Genomic DNA, 12171 nt, shown 5'->3' on the forward strand with positions numbered 1-12171 from the left:
GAACATATTATAAAAAGGTTAAAATTGTCATAGTATGAATGACAACTGTCAGTTGAAAAACAACAGCACAAATATAACATTTGAATTGTCAACAAGAAAACATCTTCATAAAATATCGTATTATGTCATAAATTCACTAATACTGTAACAGTTCTTCTCAATAAGAAATGCTTTAAGTCTGGATTTAAAAATATTAATATTTGGAGATGTTTGGATAGGGACATCAAGGTGATTAAAAACTTTGCATCCCAAATATAAGTGACTTTTTTGGTATAGGTTAGTTCTATGCACAGCAGGCACAAGAAGATTTCTGGATCTAGTGTCATATTGATGATCTTTTCTATTGAAGAATTTATCTTTATGTTTGTATAAATATATACACAGTTCATACAGATACAAGCCTGTCAAAGTTAATATCTTTACAAAATGGTTTAGACTTTCAAGGGTGAGGTTTTCAGTGTCGTTGCTTTTCGAGTTTGAAAGCTATGGGTTTTTGATATTTCTTCCTGAAGTTTCGCTGGCGCGAGTGGCTAGCTTCTTCAGAGGTTTAACCATCATGACTTGCTGTCCGATGACTACTCTTTTAGGCTTCATAAAGCGTATTTATGTCTTGTCAGGTAATCAGTTGTATTTGTACCTGAATTTGTGGTTCCCAGCACAATTTATAGTCGATTGTTAGTCCAAGCAACTTAGTCGTTTTACTAGCATATACATTCATGTCATTGTCCTTGAAAATTTGAAACTGTTCCATAGTTTCTCTCAAAGTTAATTTCATCAAAGAGGTTTTAGATACATTTACCGTTAGATGATTCATTTCGGACCACTCCATTATTTTATTGTATATATACCATTTCTGATGTTATCACAAGTTCAGTAGTATCTTCACCAGCTATGAGTAGATTTGTATCATCAGCATATGATATTATTACTTGGACTTTAGAGATATCAAGAATGAAATTAATGAGATCATTAGCATAGATTAAAAATAACAAAGGTCCAAGAATTGAGCCTTGGGGAACTCTCTGTTTAACAATGAGATATTTGCTCTGAGTTGTGTTGATGATTACACTCTGGGATCGATCAGTTAAGTATGATTTCATTAAATTCAATGCTACACCCCTTATACCATATCGTTCAAGCTTAATTTATAAGGGGTCATGATTGACACAATCAAAGGCCCGAGAAAAGTCAATAAATAGCCCACAAATCTGGACTTTTCCATCCAAGGCTGTTATTACATTTTCTTGAAAATTATATAAAGCAGATGTATTACTCTTGCCTTTTGTGAAACCATGCTGACTTGAAGATAGCAAATTATTCATATGGTGTGGGGGTCACCTTTTTTATAAACTGGGTTTATGAGCCCAGACTTGAGTTTGTCTGGGAAAATCCCTTTTCTACTGACAAATTTATCAGAAAAGCCAAGGAAACACACAGTTCCTGACTACATTTTATAATAAGATTATTAGATATCCCATCATGCCCACATGAATACGTGTTTTTCAGGTTATGAATCAAATCTAATACCTCAAATTCAGAAATTGGAGAAAAAATAGTGAACTTGAACAAATAGGTACAATTTTTTGCGTAAATTTAAGATCAAGTACGACTTTTCCTGGAGTGGGTGTAAAATGATTATTGAATCTCTCGACCATTTCTAGTGGATAATTCTGTTCCATTCTCTTTTAAAGAAATTTCTGTTACTTGGTTGGGTTTCTTTTTTATTTGGTTAATCAACTGCCATGTGGCTTTTGTTTTATTAGTTGAGTTGGCTATCCTCAGATCGATTGTTTTTTTTTCATTTTCTTGCAACTGCTGCCTGTATCTTTTTGTTAATTGCTGGCTGATATCTCTATATGATGCGTCAACGTTAGCTAATTGAGAATATAACGTAACCAACTCTTTTAGTTTGATAATTTCATCCGGTATTACGATTTTGTTATAAATTGACCCCGATTTAAAGCATCTCATAGGAAAAGATAATTCAATATAGTACAAGATAGTTCTGTAAAAAATATCGTATGCTGCATTGGGACATGTTTCAGTTAAAAGATCATGCCAATCTTCCTTTTCCAATAATGTTTTAAAGTTGGAGATATTGTCTTCTGAAAAATCTCTCTGGTTTTTAAAAATATCAATCTTGTTTTTGCGAGCATGACATTTACCGATCTGAATTGGTATCTCAATGAACTGTGCGTAATGATCTGACAAACCTAAATTTATTACTGCTGTACTGTAGTCATTATCCTTAGAGGCGAGAAAATTATCAATGCATGTACTCGTGGCTGCCATCACCCCTAGTAGGCTTGGTAATAGTTATCATCATATTAAAACATTCCAGAAGATCCAGTAACCTATTCAATTTAAGACTTTCAACATTAAAATTGATATTGAAGTCCCCACCAATAATAACATTGATACCATCCTTACCTAATTTCAATAGGATACCATTTAACAACTCCCGAAATGAAGTAAAGTTAGTTTCAGGTGGTCTGTAAATACATATTAAAATTATTTAAAAAAATTTCAACTATATACCACAACATTCCAGAACATGTTCAACACAAAATGTGCTCAAATCTAAAACTTCATAATTTGAGTCAAAGCTACGCCACCATGAGCTAATGTTTTTCTACAATAACTTGTACGGATTGAAAAATTATTCAACTTTAAAACATCAAGTTGATCCTCATTTTGCCAATGTTCAGACATAAGAAGAAAATCACAACTATAGTCTTTGTCAAAAATTAAATCTAATTGTAAATTCTTATTACCTAGACATCGGATGCTCCGATGGACATATGGATATTTTAGAACTGGTGCAGCTAGATCCATTATTATTCATAAAAAAGAACTTTCAAGAGAAGGAGGTGGAGTTGGTAAGCTTTTCACTACCTTGGCTACTTCTAACTGAGAAACTGATTGGACAAGATTAACTGTACCTTCATCTTCATAATTAGTGATCAATATATTTTCTTGAAAATGTTTGTGTAAAGCTGATGCTAAGATTATTTTCCCTTTCTTATTTATACGACCATATTATCTATCAAAAACCCCTCCGCCTAGTATCTGATTGCAGTCCATACATGTCTAAAATGTATGCCTCTCGCATGAAGTTTTTTAAAAATAGAGATATTATCTTCATAAACCCTAGTGTTTTTGTGAATGTTTCGATATGTTGTTGATGTTGAGTTGGTGATGTTGTACTAATAGAAGTTGATAATCTGAAACGACAGAAATGGTCTTTGGCTTATTTTGAAGAATTAATAGTTCTTCGCGACAATAAAACACGATTAGTGGTATTAAAAACACCAAAAGGATCGGTACCCCGACCGCTACAACGAGTGTAGATATGAATTGCAGCAAATATTTAGATTTATCTCTGCTATCCGAGGAAGTCAAGAAAGAAGAAAGTAGAAACGAAGATACTGAAGACATACAAGAAACAAAGAAAGTTCACGAGAGTTCTTCACCGCAGATACGGTCACAAGATATGGTCGAAAAGTTGAACCTGTTCAAAGATTAAACTTGTAGCAAATTAAGTTATTGAACCCAGTTCAAGGTGGGAGTATGTGTTTGATTATGTAGTTTATGTATTTTTTGTGCACTCTGAGTTTATGCGATTTGATTGATTATGTCAGTTTTTTGTTACTTGAAAAAGAAGTCAAGTTGTATAAAAGTTTTTGAATAGAATTAGTACTTTTACTGCATTTCTCACTCAAATTCGTCCTACAGTCGACGTACACGGTCACCGGGTAGGTGAATTTAGTATATATGCCTTTTCTCGAGGAACTTGAGCTTTTTTTCACAAGGTATGCGATATATCAAATCCGAAGAAATTTCTCTTCCGAATCGAATGGTATTATTTTCAATTCGATACAATGACCGTTTGAAAAGTTATGGCCAAATGTGTCTATTTTGTGAAGAAATCTGGAGTGTATGTATATGTTACTAGTGTACATATACAGTGTGTCAATTTTGAAACTTACAATGGGCTATATCTCACGAATGAAAGCTGATATCGAAAAATGCTTGAAACCGTTTCTAGGATAGTAAGGGAGAACTAAAGTGACATGAAAGAGAACTCACCCCATCAACCCCCTAGGCCCCACCCACCAAAACACAAAAAGTTTGAATTGCAAACCCCTACTTGTGATACACCATTGAAAATATTATAAAAAATGCTATCCAATGGTATAAATAATAATTGTACGGGGTGAAGCAATGATTGTGAAACTTTGGCTTAAATGGAATATTTAATGAGGTTTTTGTTGAACTGCAAATTTATTAAAAATGTCAATTAAGTGAATGTTCAAAGTGGGTTACATTGTTTTGTAAACAATAATACAGCCTATTTTCAAATTCTGCACGAATTTTGGCAAATGTTCTAGTAATGGCGCGACATGCTTGCGTAATTCTTTTTCGCAATTCCCCAAGTGTCGCAGGTTGAGTTTTATAAACAACTGACTTGAGGTGACCCCACAGAAAAAAGTCAGGTGGCGCCAAGTCTGGTGACCTCGATGTCCGCTCAATGGGACATCTCCTTCCAATCCATTTGTTCGGATAATTAGTATCCAACCAGTGCCTAACTGGAACTGCATAGTGAGAAGGTGCTCCATCTTGTTGGAAGTGCAGCAAAACTTCGTCTACAGCTAGGTTGTCTTGGTCGTCCCTTTGGTTATCTAATTCATGCACAATTAAAGGTTCGATGGTGTTTTCCAGCATATCGAGATATATGTCGCCACTTAAATTGCCTTGTATGAACAAGGGACCAATTATAGCAGGGGTGGCCAACTTGATTAGACATAAGATCTACTGTTTACTGACGAAACCCTGTGCGATCTACCACTTACATACTTATTGAAATCCTAAATGAAACAGCATAGTGTTTAGTACACAATCATAAAATATTTTTTATTGAACAGTCTTAGGAGTTCCTTTTCGTATCACATATGATATTGTTTCCTTCAATTTACTTAATACTTTGGATTGGAAGTCTGAGTTGATGATGTTTAATCAACATTTATAGATCCTATCTATATATTAGTGTGAGCATGGCGTCACAGTATCGTCCACTAGTTTAGCATAATCTGGTTTGTATTTGGAAATTGTCAACCTTAAAGAATCCAATGTATGAGCGTCTGCCAAGCGAGAACGGTGTTTATTTTTTGTTTGTTTTAAGTAGGAAAATGCTGACTCACATAAATATGTTGAACTAAAACACATATGAAGTTGTTCAACACATTTCTTCAAATTTTGATATTTTTCGTTGGAAACCAATGCCCAGAAATCTTGACCTGACCTTGCTTTTAGAAATATGTCGCAGCGCAGAGTAATAATTTCGTTTTGTAACATCATGTGGTCCATTTGAATTATATCTGCGAATTTTGTAGTCAATTCATAGATATCACTATGATCAATGGATTCATTAAACGGATAACTGATGAATTGAACCAATTTCTCAATTTTTTTGAAATCACTAAAGCGAATTTCGAAGTCTGCTATCACTGCCCTAATTTCTGTTGTGAACTTCTCAGAAATGAAATTGTAGGTAGGATGTTTTTCCATATGATCCTTGATCCAAATTGTTTAAATTTTGTCTTCTCTATGTCAACTATCATAGACGCTGTTTGACTTTGAAATCTCTGTTTGAAAAATCTGTTTAAAATCTGTTTTTTCGTTAACCAGCTGTCGCACCCCTACGAACGACAACCTTCAGAAGTAGAAACTTGTGCGAGCTAGGGATTAACGAGGTCTTACCTTTTAACGTGTGATTCCTAACACGGGTTGGACGGTAGCAAGTGAAGATCGATCGTTCAGACTAGGGCTTGAACCACCGACCAACACGGCAGTCAATTCGAGTGAGTGAACAAAGCACCCACGCCGAACCGCTTGGCTACCGACTGACCGCTGCAATAGAACTCATCATTTCTGTTAATGTTTTATTCTTGCCTTGTAGATTCAGATTTAATGTACTCAGTTTTCCAGTAAAATCGGCCAAGAAAGCTAAATTACATTGCCAGTCTAAATTACGTTGCGCAGTCTGGTCTATTTATTTATATTTTTTGCCTTGCCACGATCGACTGGATTAATCGTCGCGATCGACCGGTTGGCCACCCCTGAATTATAGCATCGCCTATAATTCCTGCCCAAACATTTAGTTTTTCAGGATATCGAGTGTGACCTTCTCTGAATCGATACGGGTTTGCAGCACTCCAGTACCGACAGTTTTGTTTATTTTCATTACCATTCAGCATAAAAGTACATTCATCACTGAAACAAATATTGTTTAACATTCTCGGTTCAACACGAATTCTTTCAGTCATGAGTTTACAAAACACAATTCGTCGGTCTGTATCATCATCGCCTAGTTCTTGAAGAATTTGTGTTTTGTACGGGTGAAACTTATGTAATTTCAACACCTTTCTAACCGACTCATGTGAAAGTCCTGTCACTGCAGATACTTGACGTGTTGATGCAGTGGGCTCCATTGCGAAATTTCCAAGGACCTCAATTTGGTTTGCTTCATTCAGTAATCTTGGGGTATTCCTTTTTTTATTTTGCACTGATCCCGTTTCTCTAAATTTTTCAACTAAATCGCGGACGTACACGTGACTTACATTTTTGTCCGGATACCTTTCATGACATATTTGAGCTGTTTTTAAATAACACTGGTTCTGGGAGGCAAATATGGAAATTATCTCCACGCGCTCAGGTATACTGTAAACCATCGTGACAACTACAGCTGAATGACAGTACAGATCGTACAAATGATGAAAACTAATGACATTCAAAAGTCTCAAACAAACCAAAAAGTATTGCCTCTGACAGAAACAAAAAAAACCAGATCTTTTCTACTTGTTTTGCAAAAACGGCAAATTAAGTTTAAGAGAGGTAATAAGAAACCACTTTATGAAATTAAAATAAAAGCAAATGGAAAAAATACTTTCTCTCAGCAAAATCCTCAAATGGGTTTCAAAGATATTTCGGATTGTTCAGTTATGAATTCTTCAGTCAAAAACTTTGGGTTAAATGGTTTAAAAAATATTGATAACACCTGTTTCATGAACAGCGTAATTCAATGTTTATCAAATACGAGATGGTTATTGGAATATTTGAAAAAGGATGAATTCATGAAAGATATCAATACTAGTATTTCTAGTATGAAGGGTGCTTTAATCAAATCGTTTGCAGAAGTCATCAAGGAGTTGTGGTCAGAAGATTCATTTGATAAAGTAGTAAATACAGCCTCCTTAAAAAATCGGATTCAAAGTTTTGCTCCTCGATTCATGGGTAATTCTCATCAAGACGCCCAGGAGTTTCTCCGTTATCTTTTAGAAGGATTACATGACGAAAAATTGAGAGACAGCGGAAATGCATAAGAGTCATGGCTTACATATTTGAGGATGCATAACTCCAAGATTGTAGATAATTTCGTTGGCCAATTGAAATCCACGATGAAATGCACACACTGTGGATACTCTTCAGTAACATTTGATCCTTTCTGGGATTTGTCTCTCTCCATACCACAAAGAACCGACCAATTGAGTTTGTGGCAATGCTTGGATTCTTTTACAAGAGAAGAAACTTTGGATGGAAATGAAAAACCGACGTGTTCGAAATGCAACGAAAGGAGAAAATGCACAAAGTCCTTATCAATCCACAAGTTTCCCTATATTTTAGTAATACATTTAAAAAGATTCTCTCCAACGGAAAGTAGAGGCAAATTGAATGATGTCATCGAATTTCCTCTAGAAGGATTGGATATGGACAATTTTGCAGCAGAAAATGTGGCTACTTGTTATAATCTATATGCACTTTTAAATCACAGTGTGTCTACTAACAGGGGACATTATACAGCATACTGCAGACACCCGTATACTGGCGCGTGGCACAAATACAACGATTCACACGTGTCATCAATTTCACCAAATTCGCTTGTGAGTGGAGAAGCATACGTCCTCTTTTATATAAAGGATGGAACAAAATCGCACCTTTAAGATAACCGAGGAAAAGTTTCTTTGTGCAATTATTATTTATTTTTTGTTAATTTCAAATAAGTATTTTATTGATTTGATTCAATTATAATTAAGTTTTCATTTAACAAAAAAATTATCGACGAACACTTATAATTTAAAATAATAGTCCGGGAGGTAGCATTACAAAAAAAAAGTCATAGTAAGCCGGCTGATATTAAAGTTCGTGCAGACTTTGACAATAGGCTGTAGTATTGTTTACAAAACAACGGAACCCACTTTGAACATTTACTTAATTGACATTTTTAATAAATTTGTAGTTCAACAAAAACCTCATTAAATAATCCATTCAAGCCAAAGTTTCACAATTATTGCTTCACCCTGTTCAATGATTATTTATACCATTGGATAGCATTTTTCATAGTCTTTTCAATAATGTATCACAAGTAGGGGTTTGTATTTTAAACTTTTTGAGTTTTGGTGGGTGGGGCCTAGGGGGTTGATGGGGGTGAGTTCTCTTTCATGTCACTTCAGTTCCCCCTTACTATCCTAGAAACGGTTTCGAACATTTTTCGATATCAGCTTTTGTTCGTGAGATATAGCCCATTGTAAGTTTCAAAATTGACACACTGTATATTTAACTTTTGTTATAGCTGGCCATTCCCACAGCTTGCATCCGAACTATTTTTTGAAGAGTTGTATGGTTTCATTTTGAAGATACAATGATCCTTTGAAAGTTTCGGCCGATTTTGTCAAGAAAACTCATATCATATTATATTTCCAGAATACTTTATTAGCTTATTACAGGTAATATAGTACAGTTACCAAAGTTTCAATTTAGGGATATAAATATTTTTTCGAAATCAGTATCAATTGGTCTTTCAAAAATGCTTAAACTTTTTTAAAATCTGCTCTCTATTTGTACAAAAAAAACACTGCTAACACTTTGAAATTGTTGTTATTGAATATTGTTCTGATCTAAATTGAACAGATATACACAAACTTCGTGCACAATTGGGCATAACTTTTCAATGCTATATCGACTGGTCAAATGGTAAATAGTAGATTTCAATTCCTATAAAAAAATACATACTATTTGATTTGTTGGGACTCATCGAATTCTTTTTCTAGTCATCAAACCAAGCTCTATACGAATATTGATCAATAACGGCCAAATGTTATTGATATATTCATTTTTTGAACTTATCATAATCGTGTTCTCGAACTATTTTTTCTAATTCTTCTTCCTTCAGAAATTTCCTGTCCTTTATTGAAATGCTAAATAAAAAAAACTGTAAAATTGTCAAAAACAGTGGAAAAAGGTTGAGATTCTTATTTTTTCCAGGACCGTAATTACCAAACTCCAGCAAATCGACGAAGTACGCAACCTGTAGTGTCATTGGATATGCTAAAACAAGTAAAACTTAGGCCAGCCTCAAGAAATTCCATACACTCGGAGACGTCAGACTGCACTCCATCTTCTACGGATTTGCCAACAAGCCCTCATTCGAGTTTATGCAGGTTATTGAAAAATGATTGTCCGACAACAAGGTTGAAACGCTTACGTAGGGTTGGTGGTTTAAGTTGTGATTCTGTTTACAGGCGAAATATGCTGGCAAAGAGAGATCGAGCTGATAGCTGAAAAATGGTGGAAGTGAATTTAACTAATCATAGTACCAGAAAAAATTTGGAATGTTCATACAAAAGGGATTTGGGAAGAATCTGTAATGTCTTTTAATAATATATAGTTATACCCACATGCATTTGATGCTTAATTTGTTACATATAATTAATGATTATGCTAACAGTCTCGAAGAAAATTCATAGGACATTGTTTTATTTATTTTAATATGAGATGTGATACCGTACATAGAGCATGTTTTAATGCAACATTCATAATCGGAATATATTATTTTGACTAAAAGTTTATAACAATAAACAGTATTTATTCAAAATGTATTAAACTTTGAATACATACAGTTTTCAATTAGTTTGTAATTATATTTTCGTTATAAATTTATTGAAATTGAATTGAAATAATTTAAGTCACACTCATTTTTTTTATTTAAATTTCTGAATTCTCTATATTTAATATTTTTACAAATTGAAAATTTTCCTATTATGACATCCTCGTACTAATACTTGGATTATTATTAAGTATTTACAATTTTTGAGAGTTTCATATTTTATCACTTCGAAAGGAATTAACAAAAATGAGATTGAAAAGACATGTTGAATTTATTCAACCATTAGGTATGATATTTTTGAGATTTACTATATTTTTATAAATTATTATCATATGTGATATTTTATGAAATAAAATTACAGGAAAATATATTTGTATCAGTTTTTTACATCTTATGATCCTATTTATACTTTTCACATGTAGATCCTGTTTTTGATATACAGTAGAATCCGGGTATAACGACCTTCAAGGGACCGGATATACTATGTCGTACTAACCGGACGACGCACAAAACCGATTAATTTTGTACATTAGTTCATTTGTCTTTTGTTAGTTGTTCGGATTGCTGATCGATAGGTGAATAAAACATTTTATAGGAATCACATATGCTTTATTTTAATAGTTATTAAATATCCTAATGTACAAACATATGTATTTTCAATATGTACCTACTGTAATATAAAGAGATAAAATACACACGAAATGCAAGAAAAAATTGTGTTACTAACGTAGAAAATCTGTTATTTGAGTTTGTTTTTGACAAACTTTTGTTTGATAGTAAGAAATTCGTACCGCATTATGAATTCGCGACATCATTGTTTTCATAACATCACCATCCAAGTTAGTTTGAAAAAACACATTGAGCGTGTGCGCAGCCTGCAGAGCTTCAGACACACTCAAGGTTGGATAAATCTCCTGTGGTGCGTCATCATCACCGTCATTATCTTTGCTATTCGCGTCGTTGTCAATTATATTTTCCACAATCTTTTCATCAGACGGTTCCTCACAAGTGGCGACAGCATCATCGATACACGCGTATTGTTCAAAGTTATGAGTAACTGATACATATCAATAGCCCTCGCCCAAATGTGCAGCGGCATGTCGTCTTCTTCGTTGAAATCATCTGGGTTTGAAGTTAGGCTACATTCTACATTGTTTCGCATAAAACCAGCGTGTTTGTAACAGTTAAAAATTTTCCCTTGCTTGAGTTGGTTCCAGGCATCTTGAATCATTAGAATAGCATCAAGAACAGTGATCTTTGGATACTCAACACTACTGCTCGCGCAGCCGTCTAGAAACTGGATCATTTTCAGGACAAACTGACAAACTCCCTTGCGAGGGCTGCATTTGATTCACCGGCTTCTAATCGGTGTAATATTGCACTTTTTTCTTCAATTGCAAAATACTTTCGCTTCACAAAATTCATTTTCTCGAACTTTATGAACTTACAACAAGTGACAAAGACTTCATACGTAACCTCTGACGTAAAATCAATCTATTAATATTTGTTAGTAGTACCTATCAATAGAGGTATCTAAGAATACTACTTGTTAGTACTACCTATCAATAGAGGTACCTAAGAAGAGGAAGTGTGCCGAGGTATTGGTGCGCAGATTGTGTAAACAAAACATTGCGCGACGTTTTAACCGGATGTATTATCATGAAAAACGGTCGCTATAATCGGTTGGTCGCTTAAACCGGAGTCGTACTAAACGGTATATTTTCCCAATAACTAAATATGAAACTAAACTTGAGTAGACATTATCGTCGCTATAAACGGATAGTCGTTATAAGCGGAGTCGTTATATATGAATTCTACTGTATTTTATTACATTATTTACATTTTTTTTTGTTATATAGTCAGCTTTGGCTTCGGTACCTTTTTTATGTGATTTTTAGGTTCTAATGAAACTGTTCTCTTTGTTTTTCCCTATGAGACCAAAGATTCTCTGGGAAATGATCAAAATCTCCGTGTAGGCAGTGCAGTTTGACGGAAATGTTACATCCCAACAATTTGAAGCTCTCGTACCATGTTTTGCACAACTGCAGAGTAGTTACTCGTCTGGTGAATTCCGGCCATTCCGGGTAACTTCAACAACCGAAGTTACGCCAGTCAGAGACTTGGACAGTGTTTGTCGCCTCTGTCTGGAAAATTATGAAACAGCAGAGCATATACTTTGTGCCTGCCCCGCTGGGGACCGAATCAGGTTCTTTGAGTTCGGCAGATCT

The 12171-nt window shown here is 34.4% G+C and overlaps 1 protein-coding gene across 5 annotated transcripts in view; it reads left to right on the forward strand.

The window, feature by feature from the left end:
* Positions 1 to 9737, forward strand: part of LOC111507959 (uncharacterized) — a 38787-nt gene extending 29050 nt beyond the window's left edge. For 3 of the 5 annotated variants that reach the window (XM_023163352.2, XM_023163354.2, XM_023163351.2), the window contains one exon: positions 9322 to 9737. In XM_023163352.2, coding sequence (XP_023019120.1) covers positions 9322 to 9618 — 297 coding nt within the window. In that variant the 3' untranslated portion in view covers positions 9619 to 9737. The remainder of the gene's footprint in view (positions 1 to 9321) is intronic. The other 2 variants (XM_074185774.1, XM_023163353.2) reach the window with 2 other exon arrangements.
* Positions 9738 to 12171: the final 2434 nt, after the last annotated feature.

The sequence above is a fragment of the Leptinotarsa decemlineata genome, unplaced genomic scaffold, assembly GCF_025532065.1.
Source record: "Leptinotarsa decemlineata unplaced genomic scaffold, Ldec_3_MD MMD2_tig00078346_RagTag_RagTag, whole genome shotgun sequence".
Lineage (NCBI taxonomy): Eukaryota > Metazoa > Arthropoda > Insecta > Coleoptera > Chrysomelidae > Leptinotarsa > Leptinotarsa decemlineata.